This window comes from Saccopteryx bilineata, chromosome 1 (assembly GCF_036850765.1).
Source record: "Saccopteryx bilineata isolate mSacBil1 chromosome 1, mSacBil1_pri_phased_curated, whole genome shotgun sequence".
Classification (NCBI taxonomy): Eukaryota; Metazoa; Chordata; class Mammalia; order Chiroptera; family Emballonuridae; genus Saccopteryx; species Saccopteryx bilineata.
The window spans coordinates 327,772,037-327,796,577 of record NC_089490.1 but is presented as its reverse complement, the minus strand read 5'-3'; the positions used below and the strand labels follow the sequence as shown (position 1 = coordinate 327,796,577).

Sequence of the window (24,541 nt, the reverse complement as noted above, 5' to 3'; positions counted from 1 at the left end):
TTTCTATTGTCTTGAACCTTTGAGGCTGAACTTATTATAGTAACCATCAAACTAGAAAGTCTTTAGCTGGAGGTATTTCTCATGTTTGCTTTTGGCTGCATAGGGAATGTGATCTTTAATTAGTTCAGGTTGTAAAATATTGCAGAGAATTTCCCAGGCACACTTTGCTTTGCCGTCTAGGTCAGCAGATGCAATTCTGTTTTAATTGTGGCTGAGCTATTGTCTTAGACCAGTATTCCTAGAGTGCCTTTTACCAATTAATGGCAATATACTACTGGGAAATCATGTTGGCCGTGGAAGCCTGCAAATAGCAATGCCCTAACAGGCTGTCTATTAATAGTAATACAGAGCCAAGGACCTAATGCCATTAAAAGGTGCTATTCATGTGTGAAAGCCTTCTCATAACTACTTTAAAGAATATCATAATATCATCAGTCAGAGGTGTGAGAGTGTGTGTATGTGTGTGTGTATGTGTGTGTATGTGTGTGTGTGTGTGTGCACGTGTGTTTTTTTTTTGTCTCTTTCCCTCCTCTGTCTGTCTGCTGGGCTCCTTTCTAGTATGAATTTCCATTTGCTGTCAACTCCATGATAGATTGGGTTCAGGGAAGCAACATGTACCAGTCGTTGCCTTTGAACCTGCACTTCAGATGTGTGGTGTTTTATTTTCTCTCCTGCCTCTTGGCTTACCATCAATTCTAGCAGTGAATTTTGACATGTGCAAATTAGTAATCATTCAGTCAAAATTAATATGGTGACCTTTGTGCCCACACGATGGACTCAAATAAGGATGCTGTGCTCATGAACTCATGGAGTTTAGAATTTAATGAGAGAAGCAAAAATGTATGCTTTTGAGGGTGTATTTCCATCTGTCTCTAATAGTCTGTCAATTCATTATAGTTTAATGTAACCACATGCTTTTTACATCTGCATGTGATATACTCCTGAGGATAATAGTTAATTTTATGAAAGACAGAATTAAGAATTGAAATGACCTCCCTAGGCTGGAAAGCTGGCCCAAAAGCAAAGTAAGGGATCAAAATAAAACTTTAATTGAGGTTCAAAAATGAGGTTGTGGAAATGCAGGGTGAAAAGATAGCCCAGCAGTTCATTTGAAAGATACCGTGATGTTTTGGGTGACCAAAAGCTGGAGATGAAACAGAGTAGGAAGTAGTTTGTTTCCAAGACGCAAACTGCAGCCTCCAGCGAGAGTGACAGACAACTGTGGACTATTAACGGGCTCCAGCGCTCTGTCAGGGCAGGCCACACGCGTGGGCAGGATTGCATTAGGGGATATTTTCAGACTGAATATCGTCAAGGAGAAGATAAGAAGCATGGAAGAAATGGGTAAGAACCTCTCATAGTGTGAAGTTCAGAAGCACCAAGAAGGTTAACTGCAGAGAAGAAAAAACAAAGAAAAGGTAGATTCATTCACTGTTTTAAGATAAATGGTGTAGAAGAGGCTAAATATATATTCTGTGCTGTTTCAATGGGTGGAAAATATAGACAAGCAAATCTGTGGGCAGGATACGAGAAGGAACTTTCTAACAGTCACACATGCCTACGCATGAGCAGAATGGCTGGGGAAGTAGGGAGCTCATAAATATTGGGCCTTCTAACCCAGATGAAAACGATGCTAAAATTTGAGACCCGCTGTAAATGGATGTGGACATGAAAACCAAGCCTGATTTTGTCACTTACTAATAATGTGACTTTGAAAAACTTTTAAACCTGTTTCCTCCTCTCTAAAATGGATTGAATACAGTATAGTAAGAACTCAGTAAAAGGCAATTAATTATTGTTCTAATCGTTGACACCTACTCTTAGCCTGAGAAGTGAGCTGGTGAGGATCACCGGGAACAGATGAGCTCTGAGCTTCTGATGTAGTGCTCAGTCTGTAGGTCCTTGGTAACATTAGCCAGGGTTTTACATTTTCAGCAGAATGTCAAGCAGTTTAAACCAGAAAGTGTAGCAACCAAAAAAGAGTCCCAATCTACTCTGCTTAATTATGTCCATAGAACTTGGAGAGTAATATTTAATTCTTGCATTTTAGGGAAATATTCTATTATAATATGCATATTGCCTTATAAAACAAAAGTAATGATTTAAAAGTAATAATAGTAACGGCAGTAATTGCTAACATGTAAAGAGTACTTATATGCACAGTACTTTATATAAAAATAAACATTTTAAGTCGTAGGCATTTTAAATGTAAACAACAGCTCTTTTCTACCATTATCCTAATAGATGAATTGAACACATTGTATTCTTTAAACATCAAGTAATGTTATGAGATGCTATCCCTGTTTTATCAGTGAGGAAATAGGGACTCAGAGAAGTTACTGCTTACACAGGGCACATCACTAATGGTTTAAAATAGGATTTTTCATCTGAATTTTCATAGTGCGGCCTTGTCCAGAATTAGTAATTTTCAGTTAATCAGCTGTTTTCCACCATTTTTGGTGGAAATACATTGAAGTGTTATTTACGATAGGCAAGATACCATGGATAGAGGACTAGATAAAGAAGCAGTGGTCCATGTATACAAGAGTGTATTGCTCAGCCATAAACAGGATGTTAACTGTTGTGACAGCATGGATAGACCTACAGGGTGTTATGCTAAGTGAAATAACTCAGACAGAGAAAGACAAACACCACATGATTTTCCTTATAGGCTGAATCTAAGAAACAAAATATATGAACAAACAAAATGGAAGCACACTCAGAGACACAGAGAACAAACTGCTGCTCATCAGACGGGATGAGGTTTGGGAAAATGGGTGAAAAAGACAGAGATGAAAAAGTACAAATTTCTAGTTATGAAAATAATCATGGGGGTGGAAAGTACAACATAGTGGATATAGTCAATAAGATTATAATAAGTGTATATGGTGTTAGATGATACTAGAATTAATGGGATGATTACTTCATGAGATATTTAAATGTTTAATCACTTTGTAGTAGACCTGAAACTAATATAATATTGTATGTCAACTGGAATTGAAAAAGAAACAAAAAAAGAATTGATGAAACATTTTGCAGTAAACAACGTTTTGTTGTAGAGGAAAAAGAAAAGAAATAAATACACTTACCCACTATACCTACAAATCGCTCTCACTCTCTATCTCTCAAATTCCCCCTCCCTCCTCCTCCCTTTTATTCTCATACACATAAGTTTTACAAAGCATTATTTATCCTGATTACAAAGACTATACTTTCAGGGATCATTTCTATAGTTTGTTATTATCCTGATTACATACAACATATTCTGATTTTTTCATTATATTGAATTTCATTTTTAAAAATAAACAGGTCAAATGTATTAAGTGATCTTACAAAGAAGCGATCACTGCTAATTAAAATTTAAAAAATAATGCAGACTTACTCTTCCTGTAGGAATACAAATTGTCTACATTGGATGAATTATAGTACTCATATATGTAAAAGGATTTGTTTCTTACTCTTTTGCCATGGTCCCATGAAACAATGTCATTTTCGTAATGGCGGAGGTTATGGTGAAGGAGAAGCCCATTATATGAATCATTTTGTCCAAATGAATTACTGCTGTCACCCGAATTAAAACAGATAGATGTGCCAAATCAGAGTCCTAAGTGACTCAAACATTTTCATCAGAGATTGTGAATTATTATGTAATGGAAGCTAAATAGTTGTAGTTTTTCATTTCAGAACAGCCGTAGCTGTCAGGCCCAGATTACACACAAAAGCTGAGTTGTGCCATAAACCATGTGATGTGAGAACCAGAATATGGCACAGGTTCTGTGAAGGAGCCAGACTTCCTGGGAGGTCAGTGCTCAGACTGGGGCATGGAGGGAGTGGGTCTAACTTATTTTGGTGATTTTTTCCACCCATCTCTTTTGGGTGCTTCCCAGCGATGATGCCTATTTGTTTAAGAGCCATTTGAAACTTCTCTGTTCTCTGCTCGGGGCTCAGGTTTAATAGCAGAAACTGAAGTAAGGTATTCCAAAGGTTCTTTGGTTATTATGAATTTAATATTGGTTCTCTGCAGGAAACCATGCAATTGGCTGATAAGCTCTACCTACTAAAAATGAAGCATTTTTATAGCTGATTTTAAAATTCTATGTTGGGCTATGTCTTTGAAGCATTCCTTTAACTGGTTATGAATTAATATATTGCCCTTTTCCTCCCCTTCCTTACTATATGTTTTTTCTGCAAGCACAGTTTCCTGGTGAATTTTACAATCTTTCCAACAAGATTTACCTTTTGGCATGTTCCCTGGCAGGACATTACTGCAAATGTCTTCAGTTCAGGAATGTTTCCCTTTCACCAAGTACACATTTCTTGAGTGATTATTACTTCCAGGGACCAAGAGCCCAGAAGATAGATAAGACATTGGTCCCCGTTAAGATACTCATTGAATGTCAAATATGAAGGAAATTGCAAAATAGAGCGGTAAGTGCCCTAATAATGGTAGATTATAAATAGGGTGGTGAAATAGTATCCAGCCCGTTTGGAGGCTGGTGGCATCACATCCAGGAAGTGCAGATTTGTGTCTTACAGTGGGGGCATAGTGGCTATCCCAGGCAGAGGGAACGACATGACACAGTTCAAGGGTGTGTGGGGTACCCTAAGGGATGGGGCAGGGGTGGAAGTGGACAAGGCTGGATGGAGGAGTGGAAAGAGCATTGAGATGACCATGTGGGCCTGCTAGAGATTGTCCAGTTACACTTGCTACCTCCTTTGAACCAACTGTGTGTGCTACTGCTCCCATCTGATTACCTGCAGGTTGGGTTTTTCTGAGAAATGAAGCTCTCAGGGGAGGATGGTTCTGTCTCATGCTCCCTTTGCAGTTATTCTTGGGCTTGATGAGATGTTTTACTGGAGACTGATGGATGTTAGACTGGATTCATGACTTCTGGTGTCTGTTTACATGTGTGGCCCCAGTTCCTAGTTGTGCGGCAGATGCATTTTGGAGGAGCCAGAACTGGATTGCCAGTGTGCTGCTGGTGGCCGTCACTGTCCTCTCTGGCTGTCTGCAGTGGGACAAGGGCGCAGAGTTACATCTACGACTGCTTTGCACAGGTTATGGGAATACCGTGCCAAGTGGCGAAAGGCTTAGATTTTCTCAACCGGGCTTCCTGCTATTTTAATTAAACTTTGATTTTAGCAGCTCTTCTTGTTTCCACTGTCCTGGGGCTAACTAGGTATATTCTTGTTGCTTTTCAATTCATTGCCACATGTTGGACACTGTTAATGGATGTAACAAATTATAATAATCCTCTGCTGGGCTCTTCCTGTACAGTCATCAAAGCTCCATTGGAAGTAGAAAAGCCATTTACTCACGCAACAAAAACTTATTTATCGTTCAGGTCCTCCGTGCAGTAACTGCCGGGTGCTCTGTAACCCCAGGTGCAGGGGGCCCGTGTTGAGTAGGATAGGCAGGATCCTCTCTGCCCTGGGGGACACTACAGTCTACTGGGGAAGATAAACATGAATCTTATCATTGCAGTCACATGTGATAGATCCCACGCCTCAGAAAAGGATCTACATCTGTAGATCTAGAACAGGGGTCCCCAAACTTTTTACACAGGGGGCCAGTTCAGTCACTCAGACCATTGAAGGGCCAGACTATAAAAAAAACTATGAACAAATCCCTATGCACACTGCACATATCTTATTTTAAAGTAAAAAAAACAAAACGGGAACAAATACAATATTTAAAATAAAGAACAAGTAAATTTAAATCAACCAACTGACCAGTATTTCAATGGGAACTATGCTCCTCTCACTGACCACCAATGAAAGAGGTACCCTTCTGGAAGTGCGGCGGGGGCCGGATAAATTGCCTCAGGGGGCCGCATGTGGCCTGCGGGCCGTAGTTTGGGGAACCCTGATCTAGAACCTGCCTAAAATTTTTCAGGCAGCTGGTCAGAACTGACCCCCAAACCAAAAATCCCTGCATGCAACCTGCCGTCCAGAACAACCTCTTGAAACTCCAGGACTAATCCTCTTTTAACCACAGCTCCCATGTTTTTTCCTATCTGTTGCAACCTTCCACAGGTACCTGGAATTTCACCTGTGTTGGACTCTGATATGTGGATAAGGTAACAGAGGGATAGAGGAGGTGGTGATGGCCCACAATCCAGGAAGCCCTCCTTTTTGAATACTGTCCATTTTTTCCTCTTTGATTCTAGCTTGTTTCTCTTGTTTGACAAAGGAACTATCCTAAAGTTTTAACCTAGAGCTGCATATGTTGAGTGATACCTGCCAAGTACCAGTCTCATGCATTTTTATTTCAGTGAACCAACTTTCTTTTGGAGATTGGATATTTATTTCTCAGTAATGCACATATACTGTCTACAGTTAGCATCAGAATCCTTGAGCCATGCAGGCATGTTTTTTTTAATAGTCTGTTAAGATAAAGTCAGAACATGTTTCATATTATCTTGAATTTTCACAGTACTCCAGACATCACATTATTACTGTCGGGTTTTGTTTTTTTTTTTTAGTTTCTAATAAAATAATTGTTTCTGATTCTGTGCATATTTGCTTTACGTTATAGGCAAGGTCTAAATTAATGTTTTTACAGAGGGGAGAAAATCAACATGATTTTTCATCTCTGTTTTGAGGAAACTGCATAGCATTTTGTTCACTAATCTCAATAATTTGTTCTAAAACAAAGGTTTACCTGTACTGCTATTTACACAGCTTAGAAATGCTAAGCACATTTACATAGAAATTCTGAAAGCTATTTTATCTGCAGCATAAAAGCAGCATGGTAACAGCAAACTGGTCTTATAACAGCGTTTTCCCCCTTCTTTTTCCTTCTCCCTACCAGTCAGCAGCTAAGTATTTACCCAAAATGCCAGCCTTGTGCACATGCATGCTGATTTTAATGACAGTAACTAGATAGAGAGTCTTTGTTCGTGTGTGTGTGTGTGTGTGTGTGTGTGTGTAAGCCTGGAGTGAGTTAGTATCAGCCGTGTCTTCCCAGTGCTCTGGCATTGCCACAGAACAAGTGGGCACATTTCATATCAATTACGAATAGAAGATGAATCCAGGGCGATGTGCCTGTGTCAGAGGTTAGAACCATTTAATGGGATGAAATGTGAATGAAAATTGGAAAACAATCCAGGAAATCTATAGAAGATGAGAACGGGAGAAACTCAATTAGAGAAAACCATGCACTTTCCTCTGTCTGGGCCCTGGTTTCTTTGCACTATTGTTGTTGCTTATTCGGTTATAAATGGTAAAGCGAAGAGTTTATTGTCTCCATTGTGAAGAAAGGTAAGGTGGTTTCTGGGATTTCATTCATGGGCTCTAATGCTTATGTAGAGTCCCAATAACCTAATCATCCTAATTTAATTACTCAAGTATGGCATAGTGTGATTTTGACCACCATGCTGGTCAAAGGGAAAAGAATTTTAGTGGGATTTAATCTGAAAGGATGAAAGAAAACAGAAGTTCTATAGGGAGCCTTTCCCATGGTAAGCTTTTATAAACTTGTCATAATGGATATAGTTAAAAGTTTATAGGTCACCTTTAGGAAACACAACAATACAAATGTAGACCCTGATCCATCTTCCTTTGTTTAGTCTGTTTTGTTTCCATCCCTAGAATGTGTTTTGCCAAGGGAATACATCTAACTATTTTGGTGTCGTATGTGTACTTATTTGCAAACTCAGTAAAAATATTTTCTTGGTAAACATCGGCTCAGTTGTGGAAGTCTGAGTGCGCTCGCGTGAGAGAAAGCAAGTGAGCTGCGTGCCTTTATTATTTTATTAGGCAGTTACCGAGGCCGGTGCTCTGTGTGGAGGGGCAGGTCGGGGATTTGTATCTGGGTGGGTGTGGCTCTACTTAGTTTTACTATTCTGATATGAAAGATATAAAAGTACAATGAAATAAAATAAAATAAAATAAATGGTTCCCTTAATTCTCCAAAATTCACAAATTTCAGCATTAAAGGGGAGAAGTTCACAGGAGTCTGTCCCAGATTAAGAATTAGACTCCATACCACCCAATATTGCTTACCGAGTAAACACCTAGGCTGTTGAAAGTGTGTGTGTGTGAGCACACACCCCAGAGTATTTGCCCCAGTCACTTCGCTTTAGAGAATCTTTCTTCAAGGCTGACTTCTACAATGTGAAAAGGCTTTCCTAAGCAAAACTCAAAGTCCCAGTCCAAGTGAAGACTTGTGGAAAGCTGGTGTGTTCAGAGACCCCAGATGCTCTTTGTGCTGATAGATTGCTAGTAAGTAAGTCTGAATATTGGATTAAAGTATGACTAATATTGACAGCATATCCACCTGAAAATGTTCTTACTCAAAGAGCAAAAAGTTATGTTCTGACATTTTAGTTAAAAATTCTGTGTGCTTTTCATGGTTGAAGAGTTTAGCTTTACAGACAAATTTTACTTTAATACAAGTTGTGCCTTGTGTAAAGATTTTCTTTTCAATAAAATTTTTAGTATCATGTCTTTGTCAACAAAGTTGTTGCTTAGTCAAATGGTTAAAATACAGTGGGGAATGGTTTAAAGATTTTTATTTATGTTGTCAGCTGTTATCTCTATATATCTGGAAATTGTAGTATTGTTTTTTATTTTTGTTTTTTGTTTTCCAACAATAATACAACTCTTACAAAGATTTATTCAAAAATGTAATCAGAAACGGCTGGTGGATGATAATTGATGCAACTTTTTGGAAGGAAAAGTTCAAATGCATTTAAAAATGTATATATCCTTTGACCCATCAATTCAACTTCTAGGAATTGGAAAAGGCATAGATATAAGGTTATTCATCAACTCGATTGTAACAACAGGGAAAAATAAAATACGACCTAACAAATGACCTAGCAAGAGGGGCTTCAATAAATAAATGATAAATATGAGTGTTTTAACAAGTATGTATTGAGCATCTAGTGCACATTAGTGATTCCTCTAGGGCCCTGATGCTGTACCTTTTTATAAAGACCACCCACTTTTGCAGTGCTGGTCAACCTGGTTCCTCCTGCCCATTAGTGGGCGTTCCAGCTTTCATGGTGGGTGGTAGCAGAGCAACCAAACAGCACAGCGATTGGCCCACCATGAAAGCTGGAACGCCCATGAGATAATGAGGGTTTGTTTTTATACCTATTTATATTGCATGGTTTTTTTTCCCTACAATGGAATCTTAATTTTTTAAACCACAAAGACTACTTAGTAACCAGTTTGACTGGTTTAAAAATTTCTGCCTTCCTCTCCCCTTTTGTTCCCTTTTCCTCCCCCCTCTCATCTATAGATCACAGAAACACAGGATACAAAAAAGCTTCCCTTATATACTTATTCCTTTGTCTACCATTGCTATCAGAATCTATGTATAGATATCCAGCCAAAATCCTATGTGCTCAAGCTTGTGCACATTTTCACTTCTAAAGAAATATAATTGAGGTAGTTAGTGCCCTTCATGTGATAACCTCAATGTTTTCAACCATTTGGCAAAACCACTTCTAGACTTTATTTCCTATATTGTATGACTGAATATTTTCCATTGCTTTAGATTTCAACCTTCCTTTCCATTTGGTTGTGTGGATACGTAGCGTTGTACTGGGCATGGGCGTTGTAATGGGTATGGTGGATATGCTAATTAGCACAGACCTCAGAAGATATTTGAGTCTGGGTTACAGGAAAGAAAAGAAACTGAATGTAAGTTGGATGTGTTGCTCTCCGCCTGGTGTTCTCAGTCTGCTTCCTGTTTTCAGGCTGTTGGTGCCCAGTGCCAGCTATGCAAACTGGAATTACTGTAGAGAGAGAACAGGTATGCAGTTGAATCCACTGAAAACTGTTACTGAAAAGTGTCTTCAAAAAAATATCAAACCTCGCCCTGGCTGGTTGGCTCAGTGGTAGAGCGTCGGCCTGGCGTGCAGAAGTCCCGGGTTCGATTCCCGGCCAGGGCACACAGGAGAAGCGCCCATCTGCTTCTCCACCCCTCCCCCTCTCCTTCCTCTCTGTCTCTCTCTTCCCCTCCCGCAGCGAGGCTCCATTGGAGCAAAGATGGCCCGGGCGCTGGGGATGGCTCCTTGTCCTCTGCCCCAGGCGCTAGAGTGGCTCTGGTCACGACAGAGCGACGCCCCGGAGGGGCAGAGCATCGCCCCCTGGTGGGCGTGCCGGGTGGATCCCGGTAGGGCGCATGCGGGAGTCTGTCTGACTGTCTATCCCCATTTCCAGCTTCAGAAAAATACAAAAAAAAAAAAATCAAACCTCAAGTATATGTTTGCTGGTCCTACAAATCTTCACTTCCAGGGAGGCTTTAGACTATGCAGCAAAGTTTAGAATGTCTGCATCCTAAAAAGATAAGGAGAGCTGTCCATTTTCATTAACTCAAAATAAGAGCTTGAATTCAGCCCACAGTCCTTTGTCTTAATCTTAGGGGCAGCTCTACAGCTTTGAGCTTTGTGAAATAATACAGAATGAAGGTGGCTTGCATTCCAGTACATTATTGTCCCCCGCAACAGTGCTGTGGGTTTTTCTTCTTCTGCAAAGATGAAAGCTGTCTCATCAATAGGAGTAGGCATGCAGGGGAGGGAACACAGCAGCACAGCCGCGTCACAGGGTGGATGTGAATCAGTGGATGAGAGCCCGCAAAGAGAAGGCACCCCGCTGGTGCTTTATCTGGGGGCCCAGAGGCATGGATTCGACTGCCCGGCATGTGCACCTGTGAGCAGTGCAGCATCCATGTGCATGATAAAATCAACTGATGTCTCCATCAGACTGCAACATGGCTTCAAGCCTGCAGGATGGTACCATGACACTGTCTTTGGTAGCTAAGGGACAACCCAAACCTGGACGTGAATTTTAAGAAAATAAGATGTGGTACATCTATACAATGGAATACTACTCAACCATAAGAAATGATGACATAGTGACATTTACAACAACGTGGATGGACCTTGAGAACATTATACTGAGTGAAATAAGTACATCAGAAAAAAGCTAGGAACTGTATGATTCCACACATAGGTGGGATATAAAACTGAGACTCATGAACATAGATAAAAGTAAAGTGGTTACCAGGGGGATGGGAATGTGGGGGTGTGGAGGAGGGAGGAGGAGAAGGGTGTAAAGAGGGGCAGTGATTTGACTTTGGGTGATGGGTGTACAACATATTTAACAGTTCAAATGCTATAGAAATGTTTACCTGAAACCTATGTACTCTTATTGATCAATGTTACCCTGTTAAATTTAATTTCCTAAATTAAAAAAAGAAAATTGTCTTATCAAATAAGATAATTCACAGATAGTTATATTTCAGGACCATTTAACTATTAATTCTGCATATACATTAGAGAAGTCTAAAATAAATGACAAGCTGAGTCCATCATTTAATTTTGTCTAGTGATCACAGGATAGCAAAATATCGAGTTGACTCAAGTGTTTTGTTTGTTTTGTTAGCGTAGCTACTCATCAGGATACATAGTCTGTAAAGATCCAGACATCCCAACTTGCTTTAATTTACTAAATGTTATGTTATTATTCATTTCTTTATTCAAGATTTATAGTGTTCCAAATTTTTAGCCACCATCCTAGGATAGAGAAAAACAAGACAGAGTGGTCCCTTTTCATAGGAAGCTCTTAGTCATAACAGTAGAGGGACAACAATAAAGTGCAGAGACAAAGGCAGAAGGGAAAGCTCCCAGCCCCTCCTGGCTGGGTAATTCCCTCTCTGAGTCTGAAACCTGGAAGCTGGAGGAACACAGAAGGCAGCTTGGGAGGCAGGGACTGCAGAAGCAGCATGTGCGGGCTTCTTTGCACAAAAGTAAAGAAGTGATAGATATTTAGGGAAGACTTGGTCCACCAAATCACCTGGTCTGAAACCAGTCCAACACCTGAGAATCTTCTGAGAAGATATAAAAGTGGATTCAAATAAAAAATTGCAGCAATTTTTAGAAATGGAGGAAAGTAATAAAACTATTGAATTTCCTATTACCAAAGAGCTGATGCCAACCCACTGTGAGGAGCTCCTGGGCAAGGAATTGCCTTCTTTTTCATGATAATGGACACATGTGGATAGATCAGCAGGCAACTCCTGTAATGAAAAAAAACCTGTGACTCCTAGTCACTGCTCCAAATCCCAAGCTTGATTTTATCACCCAATTAGCTGGGTGATTCACTTAAAATTGCCAATTTAAAAAAGGACATTAAAGTATATATTTAAATATATATCACATGTGTGATATAAAAAGTATATAAAAGTATAGCATACATATACACTAAAATATATTTGAATAATTTTAAACCTCTAAGATCCTAGTATCCACAGTTTCTCAACTCATCCTGGTTCATCCCGTTTCAGCTCATTACTGTTATGTCATGCATTTCATACTGGCAGCTGTTACAGATGTGACCATGGGACTGTGTGGAGGAACTCTGGTTGGGTTTATGAGGATGAAAAGCATTCCCATTCTTTCTTTTTATGACCACTCTGGTCACAACAGTGATCCTTTTTAAGGCATTAAGAGGCTAATACAAGTCCAGGGATTACTAGGCAAAGAAATAAAACTAGTACTTGTGTGATCCCACTGAAGACAAGCAAGGGATGTCTAAGATTGGTTACAGAGCCTGTGAAGGAACCCCATGTGCTTTTGTCAATTTAGAAATGCACCTGGATGTTGTTAACATTGGGGGGTGTTGCGTGAGGGGTGCATGGGAACTCCCTGTACATTTCTTTGCATTTTCTGGTGAATTTATAATGATGTCAAACTAAAAAGTTAATAAGTATTCTAAATGCACTGAGAGTTAGAAGTTAATGTTTTGGTTGACAAGAAATAAGAATTAAATATATATGCACAAGAAAATAGACTCTATTAAGAGCATCTACAAAGAAAATGCTATCAGGGTGTTTTTAAAGTTGTTATATATATTTTTTTTAACAGCTTCCAAATCCATAATACTTATCTCTGCAGGGTGATTGTTATTATGTTGTAAGCCCATGATCCCCAAAGGATTCCTTGACTGTTGTTGACAGGTTGTTTTAACATAGTGGAGGGTGTTTGCGTGTCACTGTTATGGGGAAAGATGTCATTGAGACCTGGAGTTATGGCTGGAAAATAGATAAAGTGAGTGGCCCAACATATACTAGTCATCTGCTTGTGAACAGGTCCATACATTTTTCTCTTTCATTTTAAATATTTAGAGACTAATTGATGAGAACAATATACATATTTTTTTCTAAATACTTTTTTTTAAATAAAGAATGACAATTATAGCTAACATGTTTCATGCTGGGATCAATTAATACCAGCTGATTGATGCAAAGCTCTAATAAACACATGTGTACTTGCATACCTACTTACATAGATACTGTTTGTGTATCTGCTTATACCATTAAATATTAAGATGCCCAAAGAATTCTGGTCTGCTTTATCATACAGCAAATATAGATGAAACAGGAAAAGAAAAATTTTATAAACATAAACATCTCAAAAATAAAGAGTATAAGAAATCTCAAATGTATTTCTGAAGAATTTTTAAATGACATTACCATAACTATCAGCATAAAACTTGAGTATCTCAATTGAATCCACTTTGAGCATTTCTATGACAGACGAAATGTGAAGGGTGGGAGAAGTTCACATCTGGATATATTTTTCACTAAGCAGCACTCCCTGGAACATGCTGCAGACTCACTGTGAGTGGTTTTATTTTTTTAATTAGCTATTACTCAGCCATTTCCACCCCAACTCAGTACACATTTGTGAATGGACAGAGGTCATACCCTGTTGGTTCAGGTACAGAGATGAGGAGGAAGAAAGGACTAGAAGCCTACATAGCACACGAGGATGGAATTTTCAGACTGGAGAAGAAAAACCCTGGAAAGAGAAAATCATCTTCTGATATTTATCACACTCATAGTGAACAGTGATTTGCAGACTTGTTCTATTTTATTCTGCAATGTGACAGGGTTGCAGGTAGAGATAGCTTTCAAATTCAACCAAAAGTTTGCCTCTGTGTGAAGAACTTCACATTACCTGAAACACTCTATTAAATAGAGAGGGTTCCATGACCAGAATCAGAGCAAAGGTTGGGTGCCTGATCAAGGAGGCTATGGGAGGGATGCTTTCATTAGGGGGTTAGCTATATTTAGTGGTCTTTGAAATCCCTTCCAGGTCTGACTTGAGTGAAGCTGACTTATCCTTGATGTCAAGTGACATATTGCTGATTCAGTGTCAGGACTTACTTCATTCGTGAACACAGGTTTACTGAGTGCCAGCTGTATGCCAGGCACCATTGTTGGTGGTGAGACTATACTGATTAAGCAAACAGAGACTCTCCTTAGAGAGCCTACTTTCTGTGACAGGTACATGGAAGGAAGCTCCTTTCTGGAGATCAGTGCTCCAGCACTGAGTTGGTTAGTGGGCCAAGCCTATGTCAAAAATATATTCTGTATATCTTAATAAATCAAAACAGACTCTCTTTGCAAAGGATCAGCACCATTTTGTTTATTTTTCTTTTTATATTCTATAAAGATATACCAAGAAGTACCTTACTGTGATTTCTGTAGTCAATATGGAGAACTCATATAGGAAAATATAATATTAACTTAATTTGTTTGCCCAATAAATGACACTTCTCTATCAGAGGAGGAAAAACTTCTTTGGGCATAAAATACTATGCAAGTTTGATATCTATATGGATTAATAGTGTTTTAGTTAATAACTGGTCTTATGTTTAATAGACTACATCTTCTATTTACTGGCTGAGTGAGTGGTCATTGGCAAATTACTTAACCTAATCTCTGTTTTTATATTTGTAATATGGGAATAAAAACAGTAACTACTCCATGAGTGCTTGGCATTAATAAATACTTGCTGAAAAAGTGAGGTGTTTAGAAAATATTATAATGAAGAATGCATGTATTGCACCTACTGTAGTACCAGATACATAATGAATGGGTGTGAGATAATGGTAGAGATAATAGTGGTTGTAAAACTGATCCTATTTGGAGAATATATAGTCTTCTATGTAGAATACTCTATGATATTTGTAAAAACTTTGTTTCAACTAAGAAGTGAGTTTAACAAGTTTATAAGATATAAGATCAACATATGAAAATCAATCATATTTTATATACTTACAACAGACAATTGAAATTAAAATAATAATGCCATTACACACCACGAGAAAAATGAAATACATAGGAATGAATTTGCAAAAGATGTACAATATCGGTATACTAGAACGATAAAGCATTGCTTAGAGATATCAAACATAAATAAATAGATCTAAGGATCCATAGACTCAAAGTTGTTAAGATGTCAATTCTGTCCAAAATGATCTATAGAATCAATGCAGTCCCAGTCAAAATCATAGATTTTTTCTAAATTTAATATGGATTCTAAAGGTGATTCCATAATTTATATGGAAACCCAGAGGATCTAGAATAACCCAAACAACTTTGAAAAAAGAAGAGCATAATAACAATACTTAGACTTCCTGATTTCAAGACTTTCTATGAAGCTACATGACATAGCGTGATATCAGTGTAAAGAAAGACATATAGATCAATGGAACATAATGGAGAGATCAGAAATGGACTCATACATCTATGATCAATTGATTTTTGACAGAAATACAAAGACAATTCAGTGGAGAAAAACAGTATTCTTTTCCACAAGTGGGGCTGGAACAATGAAAATACAAAAAAAGTTGAGCTTCGACCCATATCTCTTGAACAATATATAAGCATTAACTGAAAATTGATCATAGATATAAATTTAAACCCTAAGATTATTATATTCTAGAAGAAAATGTAGGAGGAAATCTGTGTGACCTTGGAATAGACAAAGATTTTTATATATACACCAAAAGCATGATTTACAAAAGAAAAATTAACTAGAATATCATCAAAATGAAAAGTTTCTGTTCTTCAGAACAGAAATAAAAAGAGAATGAAAAAAGAAGCCCCACAATGGAAGCAAATACTTGCAAATCACTTATCTGGTAAAGGAGTTTTATTCATGTATGTAAAGAATTCCCAAAACTTGATAAGAAAACAACTCAATTATTAAAATGGATAAACAACTTGAACATTTAACCAAATAAGATATTCAGATGCTAATAAGCACTTTTAAGGATGTTCAATATTGTCAGGAATATGCAAATTAAAACTTCTAGATGTTACTACATATCATCAGAATGTCTAAAATTTCTCTGACTGGTTGGCTCAGTGGTAGAGCTTCGGCCCAGTGTGTGGAAATCCTGGATTTGATTCCCATCAGGGCACACAGGAGAATTGACCATCTGTTTCTCCCCCACCTCTCCTTCCACCTTCTCTCTCTCTGTTCTACCTCCCCTCACACAACCATGGCTCTAAAGGTTAGAGCAATTTAGCCCTGGGCTCTGAGGATGGCTCCATACCTCACCTCAGATGCTGAAATAGCTCAGTTTCTGAGCAACAGAGCAGGGGCCCCAGATGTGAAGAGCACTGGCCCAAAGAGGGTTTTCTGGGTAGGTCCTGGCTGGGGCGCATGCGGGATTCTGTCTCTCTGCCTCCCTACCTCCCCACCTATCAATATATATGTATATATGAATGTCTAAAATTAAGGCAAATAATCATGCCAAGTATGCCACAAGTGAGGATGTGGAGCACCTAGAAAGCTCCACATTTAGTGCTAGTGGGAATGTAAAATGGCAGACATGGACCTGCCACCTACACTAGCCATTCTACTCCTAGGTAATTACTCAGGAGTAATGAAAGTATTTCTATACAAAACTTGTATAGAATAGTGGATGTTCTTAGCAGCTTGGTTTGTAACATCTAAAAATGTTTTTAGATATTTGTTTGTAACATCTAAAAGTGGAGAAACAGAAAGCAGCTGCTTCTCCACTCTTACCCCTCCTCCTTCTTCTCTCTCTCTCTCTCTCTCTTTTTCTCTTCCTCTTTCCCTCCTGCAGCCATGGCTCAAATAGTTAGGGCAAGTTGGCTCTGGGCACTGAGGATGGCTCCATGGCCTGGCCTCAGGCACTGAGGTGGTTCGGTTGCCAAGCAATGGAGCAGTGGCCACAGATGGGCAGAGCATTGTCCCCTGGTGGGCTTACTGGGTGGATCCCTGTCAGGACACCTGCGAGAGTCTGTCTCTCTGCCTCCCTGCCTCTCACTTCACACAAAAAAATAAAAATAAATGTTAACTTGGAACCTATGTACACTTATTGATCAATGTCACCCTGTTAAACTTAATTTCAAAATTAAAAGAAAATAGAAAAAAATAATCCAATAAAAAAAGAAGCCAAACAAAAAGAGTTCATCGGTATGATTCCATTTCTATAAAATTGTAGGTAATGCAAATTATTCTGTAGTGAAAGAAATCTACTCTGATGCCTGGCAGTAGAGATAATTGAGAACATTTATAATTGCTATTAAAAATGAGAACGAGGCCCTGTCCAGGTAGCTCAGTTGGTTAGAGCATCACAATACTCCAATGTTATGGGTTCAGTCCCCATTCAGGACACATGCAAGAGTCAACCAATGAATACATAAATAAGTGGAACAACAACAAAAAATTTTTTTAAAGAGATAGAGTCAGAGAGAGGGATAGATAGGAACAGACAGACAGGAACGGAGAGAGATGAGAAGCATCAATCATCAGTTTTTTGTTGCAACACCTTAGTTGTTCATTGATTGCTTTCTCATATGTGCCTTGACTGTGGGCCTTCAGCAGACTGAGTAACCCCTTGCTCGAGCCAGCCACCTTGGGTCCAAGCTGGTGAGCTTTGCTCAAACCAGATGAGCCCGCGCTTAAGCTGGCGACGTCGGGGTCTTGAACCTGGGTCCTCCACATCCCAGTCCAACGCTCTATCTACTGCGCCACCGCCTGGTCAGGCAAGTGGAACAACAAAATTGATGTTTCTCTCTCCTCCCCCTTTCTCCCTTTACCCACTTTCTTTCTCTTTCTCTAAAAAAAATAATTAAAAATGAGAAAGAGGATACTTTTAGGGATGATGGTTATGTTTGTTATATTGATTATATTAATGATTTCATGGGTATCAGAACTTACCAAATTATTAAACATGTACAGTTTATTGTATGTCAAGTATATCTCAAGTTTTTAAAAAGTGATAAAGAATGCATGGTGGTTGTCACAAAGCTAAGGGCTTATGACATGCTTTTGATAACCCTTAGGCAACCTCAAAAGTGAGTTTTTGCTTGATGGTAAAGGTCACGTGGATTTACCTTTACAGTTTTGATCATGTAGCTCAGAATTAGCTGTGGAAGCATAGAAGAAAGGAAGGAAATGCTATCATAGGATATTTGTTGTATTAATATGGAGCCTTAGATGAATCTTATAATGACTGTTAACATATTTCAGAATCACTCTTTTAAATTTGTCCTCAAACTCTGGGATCATGAGACGGATGCCTGAACATTGTGTTCCACGATACTCATTCACACTTCTAGTTAATGAGTAAATATAGCCAAAGACATAGTTTATCTTAATGAGGGAAAATCCTGATTTCCAGAGGATGTCTCTGATCTTTCATTAAAATTCTACCCATATAATTTAATTTGCATTAGTGGATGCCTTTTATCCAAGAATTTCTCAAAATCATTTAAAGTCCAAAGTCTGTGATATACCATCTTCTAGTCTGTCAGGTGCAAGAAGAGAGAATTTTAAGTGACTTTCAGGGAATACAAAGTAATTCTGTGACTGCTAATCCATATGCTTGTGGGGTAGGTGGACTGACAGGGTACAAAGGTACAGACAACACCAACTTCTTTCATATTGTGGCTTATTGAGGTATGTTCTCCTTCTAGTGGCCTTACTTTCCTGTCCCCCAAGTAGGCCAGATATTTTAACGAAAGGGCACATCACGAGGACTGTGCAAGAATGCCTCCTGACCAGAGAAGAAATAAACATCTGACGAGGTAGTCTATCCCAAATTTCTCTCCCCTCAAGATTATCCCTTGCCTTGGATTTTGGTTATTATTTACAAGATTTTGGTTAGTTTTTTTTTTCCATTTAATTTCTTTTTTATTTTTTCAATTACTGTTTACACTAGATTTTATTTTGTAGTAGTCCAGGTGTAGAGCATAGTGGTTAGATGATCATATACTTTACAAAATGTTTCCCCCAATATTTCTGGTACCCACCTGGCACCACACAAAGTTATATTCCCTATGCTGTACTTTACATCCGATGACTGTTTTGTTTTTGTTTTTGTTTTGTTTTGTTTTGTTTGTTTTTTTGGTCTGCTTTTTTTAATTGATTTTAATTTATTGTGTTTACATAGATTCTGGTGTCCCCCCAAATTTGATTTACATTGATTTATCTTATACTCAGCACTATGTTGCAAGCATTTTGCCAAACTCTTATCATACATTTAATTACATGATCACTACAACTGAGATATGGGTAGTAAAATTAGGCTTGTTTATAATAAATAACTTGGCCAGGGTGAAAAAAGTAGGAAGTAATGAAGTCTGGATTTGAAACCCGAGCATTTGAGGCAGACAGACTTGTGTTCTTCTACCAATAGCTGTGCAGTTTGGGGCAGTTTACCTGCTTACATTTGAGACTTGATGCCCTCATCTACAAGAGATAGTTATTATATATACATTGAAGGGAAGTTGTATTGCGAGTCTCATGGCACACGATAGATGCTCAGTGAATGCTATTTCACTTACCTCCCATACCCTTCTGGTTCTGGATCCTTTGCCTTCCCAGATATCAGTCTCAACCACGTGAGTCCTCCTGGCTGTTGGCTGTGTAGGTATCCACTCCGTGCCCCTCTCTTCATTCAAAATCCACCTATTCAGAAAGATTGTGAGTTTGTTGAAGACAGAGATCCTTTCTCACTTATCTCTGTTCCTCCAATGTCCAGCGCAGTAGATGCTTATGAATTAAATTGACAAGTGTCATTCAAGAGACATCCCAGCACTTTTAAAGCATTTTTGTGACCTATATCCTGTGTACCAGATCCTGCCTGCCTACTCTTCGTCTTCATTCCAGAGACCACTTGAGTCCCCATCACTTGAACACTCTCTGACTTGAAAAGCTCCAGTTCCCCTGGCTCGTAGCACAACCCATGTCTGTATGGTGGCGCATGGCTGGGACAGCTGCAACTGCTCCTCTATGCTGGCCATGATTTCTGATGGGCCTGGGCCCTATACTTGCAGATGTTCTCACACCTGGGCAGGTGTACTGCTCTCAAAGCCTTCTCTGAGCCTTAACCCTTTGAGGAGTGGGTTTTATTTTATGCTTGCTGACCCCCAGGAGTGAGTTTTTGTTTTTCAAAAATTGAAATTAGTTCCAGTTACAGTTTTATTAACTTAAAATCATGTTTGCTTGATAAACAATTTATGGAAACAAGAACATACATTTGCCTTTTTTAATGTTGCCTTCCACAGTTTTAAAATAAAAATTTTTGTACAGTCATACTCTGGATGGTCAGGAGGCACGAGGACGTACATGAATGTTTGTACTGCTCAAAGGGTTCATGTCCTGTTGACATTCTATTCTGCCTCAATCCAGATTGTAAGGTTGCCTGTTATTCATTCAGTCAGTTGATACATAGTATCATGTTTGTAATCACTAATTTTTAAATCTTTCTTATTTTTCTTATTAATCTAGTATCTAGTATCTACCCTTCTAATGCCTTGTTAGCATTTCTGACTTCCAGGTATCAGCTACGAATCTACACGAACCCACTGTGTTTAAAATATTTCCTTTGAGAATATTTAAGGTGATCTTTTGTTGCATGGCATAACCCTGTTCAGGGTTCTTTGGTGGGTCGCTTTTAAGCTGAGAGGTCTGTATCAGTAGGGTCATTTCCTTTGTAGAGTTGAGCTTTTCTGAGTATTTCAGCCTAGTTGTTTCTGGACAGATCTCCTCCTGCACAAGTGCTATACTTGGTAATTTACTCATAGCAGGGTCTGTAGGCCAAATCGTGTGCCTAATATAGTCAGAAGTCTGACAGGAATACCCAAATAGAGGACTCAGGTCAGAACTGAAGAACTGTTTTCCGACTCCTTCCGTGGGTGTCTTTTAGGGTTTAATGTGAACTCTATGCCTTCTGGGAGCATCCTGACTACTGTAGAGGTTTTTTTTTTACAAACTGAGCCCCAGGGTTTCCCCATCACAGCGGGAATGCCATGCTCCTGTGGGGAGTTTCTGCAGCTGGCGTTTGGGTGAGGGCTGTAAAGACACTGAGGAGCACTGTCCTCTGGCTTTTCTGGCAGACTTCTCATCTCTGGGCAGCCCTGTTTCAACCCTGAAAAGGGAAAGGTGGAAGGAGGTTGGGTATTTTTCTGCTCCTAATTTTGAATGATTGTTCATGACTATGTCTCAAAGTGGCTCAGAGTTTCTTTACGGCTCTCTGTAGAGTCCTTCAGGGGCTACAGCTCATTCAGAAGGTATGTTAGTATGGCTTCTTCTCAAATTGTTTGGAATAACTGTGACATTTGATTTTCAGGGACACTAAAAAAGGCTTATATCTGTGCATGCAAAGTATTTTTTATTCTAACAGGCAAAAGAGCATTTGAAATTCTGTTTTCTTTTCCTTTTTTTTGGTGAATGAACACAAAATAATTTACCCTAAGAGAGCTTTTTGTTACATAGAAAATCAACTCAATATCTGGTCAAATGGAGACACTGACCTGCTATTGGTCTAATTTCCAATGCAACATGGCAAGTGTTTTGACTTCTGCCCTACTCTCTCCCCATTGCTTCCTGTTGCTCCGTCTGTGTTGTGTATGCATGTATTGAAAGTCTGTCTACTCCTAAAATTCACACAATTTTTTTTTTGTATTTTTTCTGAAGTTGGAAACGGGGAGGCAGTCAGACAGACTCCCGCATGCACCCGACCGGGCTCCACCAGGCATGCCCACCAGGGGGCGATGCTCTGCCCATCTGGGGCATTGCTCTATTGCAACCAGAGCCATTCTAGTGCCTGAGGCAGAGGCCATAGAGCCATCCTCAGTGCCTGGGCCAACTTTGCTCCAATGGAGCCTCGGCTGCGGGAGGGGAAGAGAGAGACAGAGAAGAAGGAGAGGGGGAGGGGTGGAGAAACAGATGGGCGCTTCTCTTGTGTGCCCTGGCCGGGAATCGAACCCGGGACTCCTGCATGCCAGGCTGACGCTCTACCACTGAGCCAACTGGCCAGGGCCCACACAATATTTTTTAATGTAATCATAATTCTCAAACAGTAGAAATACTGTTTATATGGTTTTGCAGATGATAATTTTCTTATGTAAGGAGAAACATTGTAATGTAATCTTGTATTGTGGATTTTTTTTTTATATATGCCAAGATTACATAGCACAGCCCTCTTGAATTTGGGATAATTCACATAATGTTTTTCGGTTTTATGGTAGCAATCATGCTCTCTCTGTTTTCTCTTAGGAATCATCTGTACTGCAGACATTCTTGATCGAGAGACAACAGGGTCCTACTGGCTGACAGTGTATGCCACTGATCGAGGTGTTGTTCCACTGTATTCCACTATTGAGGTCTACATTGAAATTGAGGATGTGAATGACAATGCTCCACTGACCTCGGAACCTATTTATTATCCTGTTGTCATGGAAAACTCTCCAAAGGATGTATCTGTCATTCAGATTCAGGCTGAGGATCCCGACTCTAGTTCCAATGAAAAACTGACATACCGGATTACAAGTGGGAATCCTCAAAATTTTTTTGCCATCAATATCAAAACAGGTAAGGGAATGCTCATACAATGTTTTGAAATTGGAAGTCCAATTTGAAATTCTGACGCTTGCTTATTTTATTTATCCCTTATTTGTTTTATTGTTTGGAGAACAACATCCTCCTTTCTAAGGTAATGTCTGAAAAGCTGAGTGTTTTACTTGTCTGGTTGGTATACTTGAATTTTAACGGATATCAAGGTGAAGTCATCTAATAAAAATTAGAGACTTTCATAGAAAGCCTTAGATTTGCTTTACTCAAAATAGTAAAGAGTGGTTCCCAGGATACTGAGAGGGCCGACCACTGCCTTTCTGTTTCTTGGGAGAGAGTAACCTGGCTATGGGTAAGCTGGCTTTGTGTCCCCCCACCTTCTCAGAACTCCCTTTCTAGTTCTTAGTCCAGCTTGCTGTAAATGATCTCCTTAATGCCTTAACTTTAAGTCCCCAATTTTTTATGATTCCTATGCCTACCCATCAATGAAGAATCAGTGTTTAGAAGAACTTCTGGTGTCTCAATATTTATGTTGCTGGTGGAAATGGGGTCTTTCCATGGAGTTGCAAGAAAAGCATTTCAGGTACCCATGTATAGGAGGATGAGATGTAGTGTATGATTTATTGGAGTAGAAATAAATGACTGTCCCCAGGTGCCCAGTGTCTCATGTATGACCAGGCGGCCTAACTCTGTTCTGCTATGGAAGAAGTCCACCGTCATCTTCACCAAGCCCAGAAGGGCCAGCGTACAGAGATGTGCTATTTTACCTGGTGTGCGCGGGACATCCAGCGCTGCCGGAATCCAGTTTAGTCCATGCGAAAGCCTAGTCCAGCCCAGTCTCTGTCCCCATCTGGCTAGTTTAGTCTCTTTTCCCAGCTGTGCTTTGGCATCCAGGCCCGCGTCAGCATCCTCCCAGGCTTAGACCCATGTGGCTGCAATGGGGAGTGGAGAGAGAACACATGAATAGGCAAAAAACGTGCAAACATATGCCACCGAGAGGGACCTTTGTTAACTTGGATTATATTACCCCAGACTTAAAAAAGCGGTAAACTTTATTTTAAACTAACCACAATCTTTTTCTTGGCTTTTGGTGGGTTCTGTTGGGTCTTCTCCCTATCCAGTTTCTTTCTTAGATTTTCAGTGGGGTGAGGGCGTTCCATGCCTCATCCAATCTGATCTTTTCCCCAGGCTAGGCACCTCCCCTCATGGTCGCCATCTTAGTTTCTCCTGCACGTGCCTCAAAGTAGAAGGGCCTCCCCCTGAGCCATCTTGGCTTCTACTGGGCATGCGCCCAGCAGAGGCATTTTCCCTTTGCTGATCCCACCCCCCTACCCACACCCCCATTATTGTAGGGAATGGACCAGCTGGGTGGTTTCCTGGGGAGATTGAGAAGTTGGTCCTTCCTCCCTTCTAGGGGGGGCATGAGGTGGAGTAGACTTCCTAATCCCTAACTCAATCAAGCTTAGCCAGACTAGCTCCCTTCCTTTTGTTAACTCCTACCTGCCTATGCTCACATTTGCACAAAGTATATAAAATTTGAATTTTCTGGCATTTTGCTTAAAAAATTTTCAAAAGATTCTAATGAAAACTTAATCTTTTGAATAAGGATCAGAAAGGGCAGGTACGGATTTTGGTTGAATGCATTCTGAGACAAGTACGTGCACTGGAAAAACACTTTGTAGAGTAAATGTCAGTTTATTGCTTTCTTGTGATTTGCTTCTTCTAAATTCTAAATCTTAATGAAAGGAGTAAAAAAAAAAGAAAACCACTCAGTGAGAGTTGTGGTGGATAATGTTTTAAGTAATTGAATGTTAAAAAAAAAAAAGGTACTATTGTTATCTCACCTAGGCAAGTGAGTAGATACTGGTCACAAGTTAGGGAAGGTTGATGTTTGTTGGTGT

At 39.5% G+C, this 24,541-nt stretch overlaps 1 protein-coding gene across 1 annotated transcript in view; it reads left to right on the top strand.

The window, feature by feature from the left end:
- Positions 1 to 24,541, top strand: part of FAT3 (FAT atypical cadherin 3) — a 717,392-nt gene that overhangs the window by 311,475 nt on the left and 381,376 nt on the right. Inside the window, exon 3 of the mRNA XM_066248474.1 lies at positions 22,347 to 22,661. Coding sequence (XP_066104571.1) covers positions 22,347 to 22,661 — 315 coding nt within the window. The remainder of the gene's footprint in view (positions 1 to 22,346; positions 22,662 to 24,541) is intronic.